This window comes from Fonsecaea erecta (assembly GCF_001651985.1).
Source record: "Fonsecaea erecta strain CBS 125763 chromosome Unknown Scaff4, whole genome shotgun sequence".
Taxonomy (NCBI): Eukaryota; Fungi; Ascomycota; class Eurotiomycetes; order Chaetothyriales; family Herpotrichiellaceae; genus Fonsecaea; species Fonsecaea erecta.
In genome coordinates, this window is record NW_017387247.1 from 1,303,976 (window position 1) to 1,316,830 (window position 12,855).

Genomic DNA, 12,855 nt, shown 5'->3' on the forward strand with positions numbered 1-12,855 from the left:
CTTCGAAACATATATCCCTGGTATCCGCGACACTCCCTCATTGTGTTCCGTCTAAACCGAGCACATATACCTATGGGTTTCTCCTGCGCCAGCTCGTACCATCCAACCGCCTAGTAGAGGGTTGATACCCTCCATGGCTCGATGGCCTCGTCAGACCAAGCGTCGGGCTACTCGGTGACACCTACTCAAGGCCGCTTCAATATCCGCCATGCATCCCGGAAAAGTGATGACCTCTCCGCCTCTCAACGACCCTTCGTGAAAGATGGCCGCTCGCTATCCGGCGGAAGCGCTCAGTATGGCCAAAAGGCTTTCACCCCGGCCTTCACTCCTGCCAACCCTCCAGGAAGTTTCAGCACGGATATGAGAAACACCACGCAGTCGGGGAGGACTACTCCACAGACGGAAGTGGCAGGCGTCACCTTCGCCCGCCTGCCACCGCAATACAAAGATGCGGACGCCCTTACTACCTCGGAGCAGCGGCAGGCTGCGGTTCGCGATAAAATTGCGAAGGAGATGAAAATCAAATTGGGCACGGAGAACATGCTCGAAGCGTTGCTGAGCAAGAACAACAAACAAACCAAGGAACAGCGGCAGAAAGTCGAAATGGAATTGGGCTCTTCCAACAGAAAACTGGCCGAACTGAAGCAAGAACTTGACCAGGAGATCATGCGCTCTCAGACCCCAACCACGCCCCCGAACAACCGGCTCACCAGTTACTTTCGCGGTAGCCCCCTTAAATCTCCGCCACTGGGACAAAACCAGGGCCCTGATCTCACCGAGTCGATTGATAGTGAGTCACCCACGGTGGTGCTTACAGAGACTCTTCAACAGCTCGAAGCGGACGGGATGCCTCCGGACTATTACATCGAACGAGCAAATACCCTCGTCGACCTTTTGAAACGCAACCCTGGTCTGAAGTATGACCTAGCTTGGCAAGTCTTCAGCGAGAGGGTCCAGTTGATGCTGCTCAGCGACAGCTCTGATGTTGTGGCGGCAGGCTACAGACTGACTCGACACGCTATCGCCGATCGGAAATCGCTGCAGACCATCCGGACTCTCCACACGGACGAATTGGTCATCCTATCTCTGGTCAAAAAGGCCAACGCTGTGCTGGAACGTGAGCAAGCCATTAAGCTTGTACGCGCATTCTTGGACGTCAAAGACGGCGTTTACGAGATTTCGCGTGCCGTTGTGCGCAGTCTGGTAGCGGTCGCTGAAACATATGATGACCGACTCAGAGATATCTGCTTGGTGACGCTAGCCGAGCTCCTTATGAAACATACGGAACTCGTCGTCGCAGCAAACGGCATGAGCACCCTTACGGAGGCACTTGCTGATGGCTCTTTTCCCGCTCCTGAAGGCCTCGTTGCGAGCTTTCTTCACATCCTTGACCATCCCCAGCAACGGAAATATTTACACACCGGCCGAGAGTTTGAGGCAATGTTTGCCCCATTCACGGACCCCCTGCTGCTCAGCGGCAACGAGGAGAAATTGAAGACATGTGCCCAGGCCATTGCGGCAATGCTTAAGACGTGGCCTGGCTTCCTCCTTCTGTCTATGAATGGCGCCTCCCCTCTTCGATCTTTGATTGATTCGCTGGTATACCCCATAACACAATCTCGAGATATTGTGTTGGAGCTCTTTTTCGACATTCTACGCATCAAACCACCTTCCTGGTCCACCTCGTTTCTGGCTGGCAGAAGATTGACAACTTACGGGAGAGTCAACACGTCGCAGGCGGAGCAACCGTCTCAGAGACAGCTGGCTGAATACAATGCAGAGGGGAGGTTTGACCTGACATATCACTTCTCGGCGTTCGTACTGGCCTCACTAGTAAAGGCTGGTCTGATTCCCGCCCTGGTGGATCTGATTAAAATCGAAGAGGATCTAGCTCTGAGAAGAAAGGCGACTCTTTTGCTGACCGAGGTTCTGAAACTTGCTCACCACTCCCTACCCGAAACCATTAGTTCAAGCATTCAGGTACTTGGGGATCTTGTGCCCAGCGGCCTCGACTATAGCTCCGAAAACACTGCCATCAATATGAGTATGATATACCAGATCGAAAGCATCAATCGAGCTCTCAACAGGGCCTCTGCTTCCACATTTGGACGAATCGGACAGGTCGACGAATTAGCTGTGGGCCCCCAGACCATTGAAAGAACGAAATATACGGCCATGATGGATGGGGATCAATTCCGACAGGCCATGGCTGACAGCCAGGTCACAAGTCATTCACAATACATCAAATGGAAATGGGAACTCATCCAAGGCTTGGTTGAAGGGCCGCTGACCAATCCGAGAAGGCTCGAGGAAGCCATCAGGTCGCCCAAATTCATGAAAAGACTTGTAGGATTCTTTCGGCCATTCAAGTACCGATTTTCTACCATCAGAAACACGAGACCCAACCAGCGATATATTCGGACCGGCTGTGCTTTGATGCGCACCCTGACCCAGACCGGGCTAGGTGTACAGTACCTTGCAGAGAACAAACTGCTGCGCCAAATCGGTGAATGCCTCGCCCAGGTCGATCCGCACAGTGGCATCACTTCGTCTAACCCATTATTTGAACGTCACAACATGGCCGAGACGCTCAGCGGGGGTTATTTTGCCATGCTCGGTGCCTTGAGCCATTCTGCTGAGGGAATGCGTCTGATGGAACAGTGGCATATGATGGACATTTTCTACCACCTTGTTGAACTCAAAGATCGAGATGACTTAGTCCGGGCACTCCTTGGTAATATGGATTATACATTGGACACCCATCTTCGCGTGATCCTGTCAAAAGCACTAACCTCTGGCGTCAAAGACATCCGACTCTTCGCGACCAAGCTGCTGCGGCGATACGCGGTAGGTCGCGTGCGGTATTCATCGGGGCTACAAGATCGCTCTAGCTCGCATTGGGCCCTTCGACTGGTTCTTACGCAGTTATATGACCCAGACGTTGAAGTCGGCGAGGTCGCGGTCAAAATTCTCGAAGAAGCCTGTAATCAAAGAAGCCACTTGGAATACGTCGTCAAATGCAGACCGTCCCTGGATCACCTCGGCGAGATCGGTGCTCCTCTTCTGTTGCGCTTCCTCTCGACCTCTGTCGGCTACCGATATCTCAGCGGGCTGGACTATATCACGCAGGAAATGGACGATTGGTTCCTCGGGCGCAATGATGCATATGTGGCTCTAGTGGAGGCGTCGATTCTTCGAGCTTACATGGACGGCAGTGCCAGCAAGGTGCATTTCAACGAAGATGCTACCGTCGACCTGCACGAGGTTGGAATTGCACCTCCCCACTTCTACCGAGAACTCGCCCGGACGCATGAAGGTTGTAAATTGTTGAAGCAGTCGGGACACTTCTACGAGTTTTCATCCACGATCCGAGATTTTAACCTTGATGAAGAAGACCCCGAAATCCTGACCAAAGTGAAGGGGTGCATGTGGGCCGTAGGCAACATTGGGTCGATGGATCTCGGCGCACCGTTCCTGGAAGAAGCAGATGTCGTTACCACCATCGTCAGGATCGCAGAAGGCGCCAAAGTTCTCTCGATGCGTGGCACCGCATGTTTTGTTCTAGGCTTGATATCACGGACTCTCCATGGTTTTGAGTTGCTCGCCGAAAATGGATGGGACACGACGGTGGATCCCCGAGGACGCTCGCTTGGCCTCTGTCTGCCGCGTAATTTGGAGGTCTTGTGCCTGGTAAGTTTTGGTCCGAGATCCTAACACACCATGCTAACAATGCAGAAATCGGTTGGTTCGGCCACGGTTCCTCAATCACCATTCCCGGAGAACGATGCCAAGTACAAAGCTGCCACGACTGACGAAAACCCGGTTCGAGCCAAGATACTCAAGTCCATTGTTGAAATGGGCAATTCAGTCATGTACAAGAAGGCTGCAGCGGACCTTCATGCGCTCAAAACGAGACAACCTAGCCACTTCGGCGACACGGAAATGTTTCGGAAAACGCTGGTGATATTGGAGAGTCATCATTACCGGTTGCAGGCGCGACACTACATACTCAACCTTTTCAATAAAGGTCTGATGCGAAAAATTATTTTTGACGAGGAGATGGGGGACTCGACGGGGTCGGAGACGGGATAGCCGCGCCACGCCGACATATGGAACAGTGACTTGATGATTGATTCGGGATGCACGACAGCGTTGCCTCACTTGTAACTTTCCGAGACTTGGGATCTCTGGGAAGCGAAATTCATGGATCGGATCTTGTTTAAGGTATAGGGTTCAGGAGGGGGCCTAGAACAGGACATGTGTGCGGTAGGGCCTATTCGGCGAAATAGCGTGGCGTTGTGCGGTTATTATGTCGCCAACAGATGTCAACGGACATATTGGGTATAGTTTTCGGCAAGATACTTTCAGGAACAGAACGGATGGATTGCATTTGGTAGTGGGTTTGATATGCTTCCAAGCGGGTCAATCTCGCCTCGCTGTTTGCATGCTTTCCAGCGAGAGGAATCTCGCGTGGATTTCTTATAGACTGTGCGATGATGGAGAAAAGCCACGAGGACATGGACGACATGATCTCAATAGGAAGTCCATTACATGTATTAAATACGAAGCTCTTGTTCCATCGTGCCCGAGTGTTTTCGATATCACGTGCTTAGCCAAGCAGGGATCAATGATGACGACTTAATGTTGGGGCTGAAAAACACAGGCTGCCAATCAGCGCACGTCGCTTGAAGGCCCCGCCACTGGTCGGCGTCCACCGGCTGCCCACCTTCTTACTGCTCAGTTCTCACCCACACACACACACAACATATTCCTGCGTCGTAAACAATCCAGTCCGCTGGTCTCCGTGGCGCGTGGCGTCTCGATGCGTGCTGGCCGTTTTCTCGATCCCGTAACCAAATCCAGATCTCGATATCCCTTGACATCCTTCACACGCTTACTCCATGCACGCTACTGTGGCGAAACAAAACTCTTGCTGTTTGGCCAGTTTCTCTCCCACCACCAATCATCCTCTCTAATTCGTTCCCTCAGGAAGATGGGGACGGTCCTTCGCTTTCACTCGCTCGCTATTCCTCTGCCCCAGGCCCACGGTCTCCTCTTCCCACAAGCCCGGTTCCCGCAAAGCCTCGATGTTCTTTCGTCCCCTCTTTCGCCGCCGCCGACATGTCCCTTCGGTTCTTGACAACTGTGCGGGTCATCACTCTGGATCTCGAATAGGAGTGCATGGCATCCTGTCCTACCATACACTCATGTTTGAAATCTGCTCAAGTCAAAGACGTCGTTGACTCCTCGACTCGCTCGTTTGGTCGAATCTCGATCTATATCCGACAACCTCTTGCGCGGGGGAACTCACACTTATCGGTACGACCTTGCGAACCTCCCTTCGAACCCAACTCCCAGTTCCATCACGTCTATCTTCCCAGTATTACTTTATCGACAGATACTCAAACTACGTGTCACTCTCCTTCGCAAACTGCGCCGGCAGCCTAGCAGATAAAACGCATGCTCAGTCAAGACGCGCGCATGCGGATGCGACAAGGCTTTATCTATGGACTACACCTGTAGGCCGCTTTGACTGGTTAACAAGCCCACCCAAGAGCAGGGATACCCAAGACGACATTGGACTCGCTGCGCAGATGAGTGATGGATCACAGTTGGGGACGACACCCCAGGACGGATTCGATGCGTACAGCAATGCCCGGGATATCGTCAAGCTGTTCCAGTGTTCACAGTGCTCCTTACCCTTCTCCGAGCCTATGACTTTGCCGTGCGGCAATACTCTTTGCGGCCAATGTCTTCCACCTGTTTACAAACGGGAGAATATCACATACCCTGTTGACGAGGGCCGGTCCGAGGGTTTCTTGTGCCCATTTGATGGCTGTAGCTCGGAACATTCACTCGGTGATTGTGGCGTCGACGTGACCCTCAACAAGATTGGGCACACTGTGCAAGCCTTCATCTCAAAATACATGGCGGAAGCACCCCAAATTCCGCTGAAGCTGGAAGAAAAGTTGAATCCCCATAGCCCGAGCGCTAGTTCCACAGGAGGTGTACCTCACTCGCGCGTCCTGTCCGGGGGTCGAATCGCAGCGACGTTTGTTTTGGCAGAGAATGGCGAGCTAAATTACCACTCCGATGTCTTGTATACGTCTGTCGATGCCAACACCGCTGATTCTGTGCGAGCGGCCGACGCTACCGTCCTGGAAACTCTGAAGGAAGCGATCCGTGTCGAATTAGAATGTCAAGTCTGCTATCAGATCTTGCTGGACCCCTTGACTACCTCGTGCGGTCACACGTTCTGTGCAAGGTGCTTTCGCCGGGCCATGGATCATAGCACTCAATGTCCAACGTGTCGCCGTCTAGTGCCCCTGGTTCATACACAGCAGATGACACCTAACAACAAGAGAATAGAGCTTTTGATACAACACCTCCTGCCCGATCTTTTGGTGGCGAGGAAAGCCCTCGCCGCCCAAGAAGATATGACTGATGAAGAGACGCAATTGCCGCTCTTCCCATGCACCTTGGTGTATCCGCAGATGCCGACATTTTTGCATATTTTCGAACCCAGATATCGGTTGATGATTCGGCGAGTGCTGGAAAACGGCACACGGAAATTCGGCATGTTGGCATACAAGCCACACAGCGAAGTACAGCCAGATGGCCCTCATTGGCAGGAATACGGGACAGTCTTGTTTATCGAACGAGTAGAGATGTTGTCCGATGGTCGGAGCCTTTTGGAAACGAGGGGTCTGTACAAATTTCGAGTCATTGAGACTGGGATGGTTGATGGCTATCTCACCGGTCGAATAGAACGCTTTGATGACATCAGTTTACACGAGGAGGAGGCAATAGAGGCCCGGGAAACGAGTCTGCCGCTTCAACCCGAGGATGATGAGCTTGTCCGACTCTGCCGCTCGTCCACACAACAACTACTGCAATACGGACTGCAGTTTGTTCGCCGAGCTCAAGCGCGCTCGGCAGGGTGGGTGCATCGACGGGTGCTTTCTACCTACGGACAACCACCAGAGGATGCGGCAACGTTCCCCTACTGGCTCGCGAGTGTCATGCCGGTGAGCGACGTGGAGAAGTATGACTTGCTGCCGGCTTCGAGTGTGAGGGAACGGTTGAAGATCACGGCCAGTTGGATCTACCGACTGGAGTATGCAAACCGGTAAGTCTTGCATTTCTTATTCCCCTTGTGCTGAGCCCACCTTGCCTGACATGGTATGCTTGAAGCTGGTACGAGAATCAGCCAGACGAACTTTTGCGATTTGGCCCGCGTCGAATTGCTGAAGTTCATCGCTGAACCAACTGCGTGGCTTCAACGGGAGGCGAAGGTTACCGAGGCTGAAGCGCATGGAACAATAACAGCTGAACCTCGTCGCAGTCAAACCCCGGATGCAGACTTGCCATGAATGAGTCGTGTCTTCGCGCCGGCACGAGTGCTTGAAGGACACCAATATGGTTCATCAGCTGTTGGGCGCTATTTAGCGTTTGGGCACTCGCTAATGCGCTCACTCATGGCCGGAGAGATTCTGAAAACTAACTTCTTTTCATTTGGACAGACATCAACCATCCTCCTGTATTGTCTCATGACCAGCCCTTTCGTTATGGGCTCTACGACGGTAGCCGTGACGTTGTGCATGTTTTTCTTTTCATCGGCTATGCATTACGTCTGCTTTTATCATGAACGAAGGTGATAAACTTGATTGGCTATGTGGGTAGCATTTCCATGGCGGTGATATCAGCTGCTTGTATGTATGGTTCTGTTTGGCCTGAGGGTCATGATACCCCTTTTCTTTCAACCAGCCGTCTGTCCTGGAGAGGGATTGGTATAGTAGTTGCAGGTACGGGCATGGCGAGGTGTCCCGGGAATCAATAGATGAAGAGAAGAAAAGAGAGACCCCTTGGCAAGCGCGATGATATGTGACAAGAGATTGTGTCGAACTCATTATCAGCGACTGTATATACCAATATACCGTGTGGAAGTTTCGTGTTGTATCGACTATTTCGTCGCTGCTGGTTGACCACGATGTCAGGGCGCTGGTGCCCTTGATTTATGCGCCCAGGAGAGGAGAGAAAGGAGAGGGGAAGAGAGAAAGAGAGATGTCTCCTGTAGTGTAGCTCTAGCCAGGCACTCCAGGTCAATGCATCCATGGCGTATTGACTCCAGCTTGCTGGCTTGATGGGGGCTGCTATAGGCCACAGCTCCGTCATGGCCATCCCAAAATGGACTTCGTCATCCCGGTTGGGGAATGAGGTTTCTCGTATTCAGTCAGAAGGGCATCCAGACAATGCCTTGGTGATCGCGAGACATGGCGAGTGGTGTTGCCACCCACTCCTCCGACTGACAGCTATTCTCCGTGCCCCTCCTACAATGTTGCTCTTGAGTCTTTACGAGGCCTTTCCGAGGTCTTCATGGCCGCCAGTGCAGAGCACATCGCAAGACACGGAGGCGAAGTGTGCGATGGTCAGACCACATCCAGCAGCGCACTCCCGTCTCTTACCTCTCTCTTTGGCAGTTGATGTGAACTTGCCCCGATGATAAGATTCCTTCCTGATGGACGGTCTTCCTGGGAGATGGGGCAAAGTGATGGTTGAATGCCAGCATTGCCTCTCCAAGCTCGGTATAATGCTCTTGTCCACGACGACGGCAATACACGAGAATATCAGCTCCCCAGACAGCAACCATGGCCCAGAGCATAAGCTAGTTTTCCCCCTCCGGCACCAAATGGAAGACGACACAAACTTGAAATTTGTCCAATAACGGGGATGGCCCAGGGAGGAGTCCCACCCATGGAACCAACCTCCGCCTTCCGCTCTTGGCATCATACCGCGGCACTCTTGGCCTCGACCTCTCTCTCTCTCTCTGTGTGTGTGTGTGGTCCAAGTACTTGAAGAAGTACACTCGCACGAATGGAATGACGGGGCCAGGCCAGGCATGCCAGGCCAACATGGTAAGGCTGTTGCATCGAATACGAGCGTTGGTATCTGCGAACACGTATGGTCTAGCGTTCGGGCTCCAGGTAGCAATAAATGCTACTGGTAAGACCCCCAGAAAAGTGCCCTCTGTTCTCCCTTTGCTTCGTATTGTCCATGTGAAGCATTGGTCTTGGTCCTGATTTCGCCAAAATGCCCGACCGTATTACCATCACGGTCGTTCTCATCGCGTCTTGGTACGCAGCAGTCGTCTCAGCCACGAATCAACTGGTTCCGCTTGAGCGCCATCTCTGGGATGGGTGGCGTCTGAAACTCAAACGTGCCACGGAAGATTGTTGTCCATGTTCTCCCAGTAACCCGACGAACTCAACGCCATACGATGTGACGCTGGGTCACGACGAGGATTTGATATGGACTTCCCCAAACAGTGCGTCCAAGAACAAGCAGTCATGTTGGGTGGTCGTCTCACTAAGACGAGCTATATAGACACTCAGATGATCACCGTGCTCTTCAACGTGGTTCCAGCTGCGGGACAGAGAATCATTGACATGGAGAAGTTTTCATCCGCACTTGTGGCAGCGGACTGCTCTGAGCATTTCAGTTCCAGTTCTCGACACAGCAGATGTTCAAAGCTGCCCAGGCACCGTTTGAGTGGGTGAACGCCGGAAGAAAGCGCACATTCATTCTTGTAGGCCATCCGAGCACCATCCCCGTAGATACGGAAATCTCCTTCGACACAAGTGCCGGGACGAGCACCAACATCGACTCGTGCTGCCTGGCCATGTTCGAGACGTCAAACTGTGACCCCAGTCGCAGTTGGGACAAGACATGTCAGGATGGGGGAGGTGACTTGGTGGTGTCGTTTGGAGTGAAGGCTTGGCTGGTGTACAAACTGCGTGGGATTAAATACAGCGGTGGAGGAGTGGCGTTCGGGGTGAGTTATAGGAAGCATGTACATACTATTGTAGGAAGGTCCACGTTATATTGCGCATCGTAGGAATGTGATGTTATGCAGGTCTGAGGTCAGCTTCTCGTAGGTCTGTAGTCCTTTCTTTATCTTTGTATGGAGTACTCCGTCGATTACATGAATTGTCACCGGCAAGTGGGCGGCGGGGATTTAGTGAAGTCTATCTTATACCCGTGACAAAGTGACCATCGCCCAAAACATTTGCAGCCCTTGAAACTTGGAATCTCTACAGCCGAGAAGCCACAACCGAAGTGCCTCCGTCCACAGCCTGATGGAACTTCGCGTCATGGATTCCCACGCCAAACACTCTTACCGATCCATCATCTTCAGCTCCATCGTCCTCTTTGTGGCTTTTTTTGCTGCCACACGGTGGTATACACCCACCAACTCACAATCTCCAGTGGCGGTGAAGACAAATGCCGTCCTCATCAACCCCTTGACGGCAGATTTGCGTGAGTTGCGGGGCGCACTGGACAATGGAACCTTGCAAAGCGTTGACCTGGTACGGTTGTACACCGACCAGATCCAGAAACATGACAGCTATCTGAAGGCCATGATCAGATTCAAACCGTTGCAGAGTGTCATCAAAACTGCGGAGAAGCTCGACAAGGAACGGTCAGAAGGGAAAGTCCGAGGGCCTCTGCATGGCATCCCCATTGTCATCAAGGTATGGCTGTCGTGCCGCTCTTAAATGATCACCCTCATCTAACTGTGCTCGCGGCTCTAGGACAACATTGATACTCACCCTGACCTTGGTTTCCAGACCACTGCCGGGAGTTACGCGCTCGTGGACTCTTGGCCACGGAAAAATGCCAAGATAGTCGACCTGGTACGGTTCTGTTTCAATGTCATACATGGGAGACCAGTCCCTGCTGACAGCCTCTAGCTGATTGCTGCCGGGGTGATCATCCTCGGCAAGACGAACCTGAGTGTACCTGAACCCTGCCCAGTCATATTCTCAGTCATTGACGCTATCTAGGAACTGTCAAACTACAAGTCCGTACAGCCATGAGTGCTTGTGGTCTTTGTGACACTAACCTAGGTACAGAGGGGAAAATATAACAAGTGGTTACTCTGCGGTCGGCGGCCAAGTCCAGTCTGCGTACACACGCGGCAATGTTGACCCAGACGACGGCTCAGACGGCCACAGCGTGAGTTTGTCCACGGGAAGGGGGCCAAGAGGCTGTCGTTGACAGCTCATCAGAACCCTTCTGGATCGTCTTCTGGCTCAGCCGTTGCAGTCTCGGCAGGCTACAGTCCTTTCTCTATCGGCACCGAGACCGACGGCTCGCTCATCGTGCCGGCAGGCAGAGCTGCCCTGTACACCATCAAGCCAACCATTGGCCTCGTCCCGCAAGCTGGGATTGTCCCTATTTCGGCCACTTTCGACTCGGCCGGTCCCATGGCCAAGACGCCCTATGATATGGCGGTACTCCTCGATATGATCATCGACCCAGAGCAGAGGCCTGAACAGAGCTACACGTCTGTATTGACGGGAAGCTGGAGTGACATCTCTGTTGCAACGCTGGATCCCGAAGTTTGGAACTTGTCGAGCAACTGGATGCGGCCAGTCGAAAGTGCCACGCAGCAAATGGTTCATCCAACATTCTCTCCCGTCGAACTTTGATGTTCCGATCAGCTAAAACGATGAGACAGAACCGAGAGATCCGTCAAGCATATGCCAAAATCGAGGTATTGGCCAAATCGTACGCTGGCAACGTGCCTTTAATTCGCCACGACGCCTTGATCCTGAACGGCAAAAACAGCGAGCATGTGGTTGCAGGTGAAGTCTGACATGCATATTTTTCGGCCGGCATCCCAGACTGACAAAGCCTACAGCTGCCGACTTTGTCCGAGATATCAATGCCTACCTCGCAACTCGAGTCAACTCCACGGTCCGAAATCTCCAAGAGCTGATAGACTTCAACGAACGACACGCCGAGCTGGAACTTCCTCCCTGTAAGATTCGTTCTTTCGAGCGCTAGCCAGTTTCTCCTCTTTCTCCCCCTCCACAATAATAACATTCGAGAGCAGATTCCCCGAACCAAGACCGGCTCAGACGAGCGTACCAGCAATCACTCACCGCAGACGAATACAACGAGCACTTTGAACACCTCCGACATGTGGCCCGAGACCAGGGGATCGATTTCGTTCTCGACACGTATGGAGTCGATGTGATCATGGCACCAGCGGACAGCCTGTTAATTTCCTACGCGGCCTGCAGCGGTACGTTGCTCTGTCACGAAACGGTCCCACCTGACCAAGCTAAAATTCTCTGTCCAGGGTACCCAATCGCTACATTGCCACTATCATATCTCGACTACAATGGCCGACCCTTTGGGCTTTCGGTAATTGCGCGTGCGAATCAGGAAGCCCTGTTGATCAAAGTCCAGAGCGCCTGGGAGGCGACATTCGGCCCCCGGAAACCGCCTGCAGGCATGAATGGCACATGATCACGACTCGGGATTCCGGCAGAGCGAAAGGTGTTCCCCATCTTTGACGGTACTGCCCAGGGACATGACATTTTTAGCTACGATCAGGCAATGCATCCCTCTCAGCTTCTCAGCGGCTGTGCCGGCAGATCGAGACTGTTGATAGACTTAAACAGCTAGACAGCTAGACAGCTAGACAGCTAGATCACTGAACAGGCTCTGACTCCGGAGCTACCGTCAACTTTACCCAATAGATGAGCTCAAATCTCGCAGGAAAAGGTCCCGCAATGGGTCGAGCTCCGTGTTACATTCCGCCCAAGGTGACTTTTGAAGTTCCCCTATCGTCCATGGGCAGCATTCGGGAAATCCAGACAGGTCCTTTCCGTAGTCTGTACTTTCATCCCAGTCCTCCCCATCGCTGATGCGAGCATCGGCTCCTCTGGCTCAAAGGTCCAGAACTCAGAGCGCTTTGAAAGTGTTACCAGCATTGAGAAAGATCGTCAGAGCCCTGTTCCCGATACTAGGACGAACACCACACGCGGTATTGCCAGGGATTCC

At 52.7% G+C, this 12,855-nt stretch overlaps 3 protein-coding genes across 3 annotated transcripts; all 3 read left to right on the plus strand.

The window, feature by feature from the left end:
* Nucleotides 1-141: 141 nt before the first annotated feature.
* AYL99_05239 (hypothetical protein) lies at nucleotides 142-4,092 on the plus strand (the record flags this gene model as incomplete). The annotated part of the gene is made up of 2 exons (XM_018836751.1): nucleotides 142-3,690; nucleotides 3,736-4,092. 2 exons carry the CDS (start codon nucleotides 142-144, stop codon nucleotides 4,090-4,092), a joined length of 3,906 nt encoding a protein of 1,301 aa, XP_018693604.1.
* A 1,502-nt stretch (nucleotides 4,093-5,594) lies between these two features.
* AYL99_05240 (hypothetical protein) lies at nucleotides 5,595-7,133 on the plus strand (the record flags this gene model as incomplete). Its single annotated transcript, XM_018836752.1, has 1 exon — nucleotides 5,595-7,133. The coding sequence occupies one exon, from the start codon at nucleotides 5,595-5,597 to the stop codon at nucleotides 7,131-7,133; it is 1,539 nt and encodes a 512-aa protein (XP_018693605.1).
* Nucleotides 7,134-10,151: 3,018 nt separating this feature from the next.
* AYL99_05241 (hypothetical protein) lies at nucleotides 10,152-12,318 on the plus strand (the record flags this gene model as incomplete). Its single annotated transcript, XM_018836753.1, has 10 exons — nucleotides 10,152-10,532; nucleotides 10,593-10,694; nucleotides 10,752-10,796; nucleotides 10,845-10,861; nucleotides 10,914-11,016; nucleotides 11,070-11,459; nucleotides 11,522-11,648; nucleotides 11,705-11,824; nucleotides 11,900-12,091; nucleotides 12,149-12,318. The coding sequence occupies 10 exons, from the start codon at nucleotides 10,152-10,154 to the stop codon at nucleotides 12,316-12,318; spliced, it is 1,647 nt and encodes a 548-aa protein (XP_018693606.1).
* Between the last annotated feature and the right edge of the window lie 537 nt (nucleotides 12,319-12,855).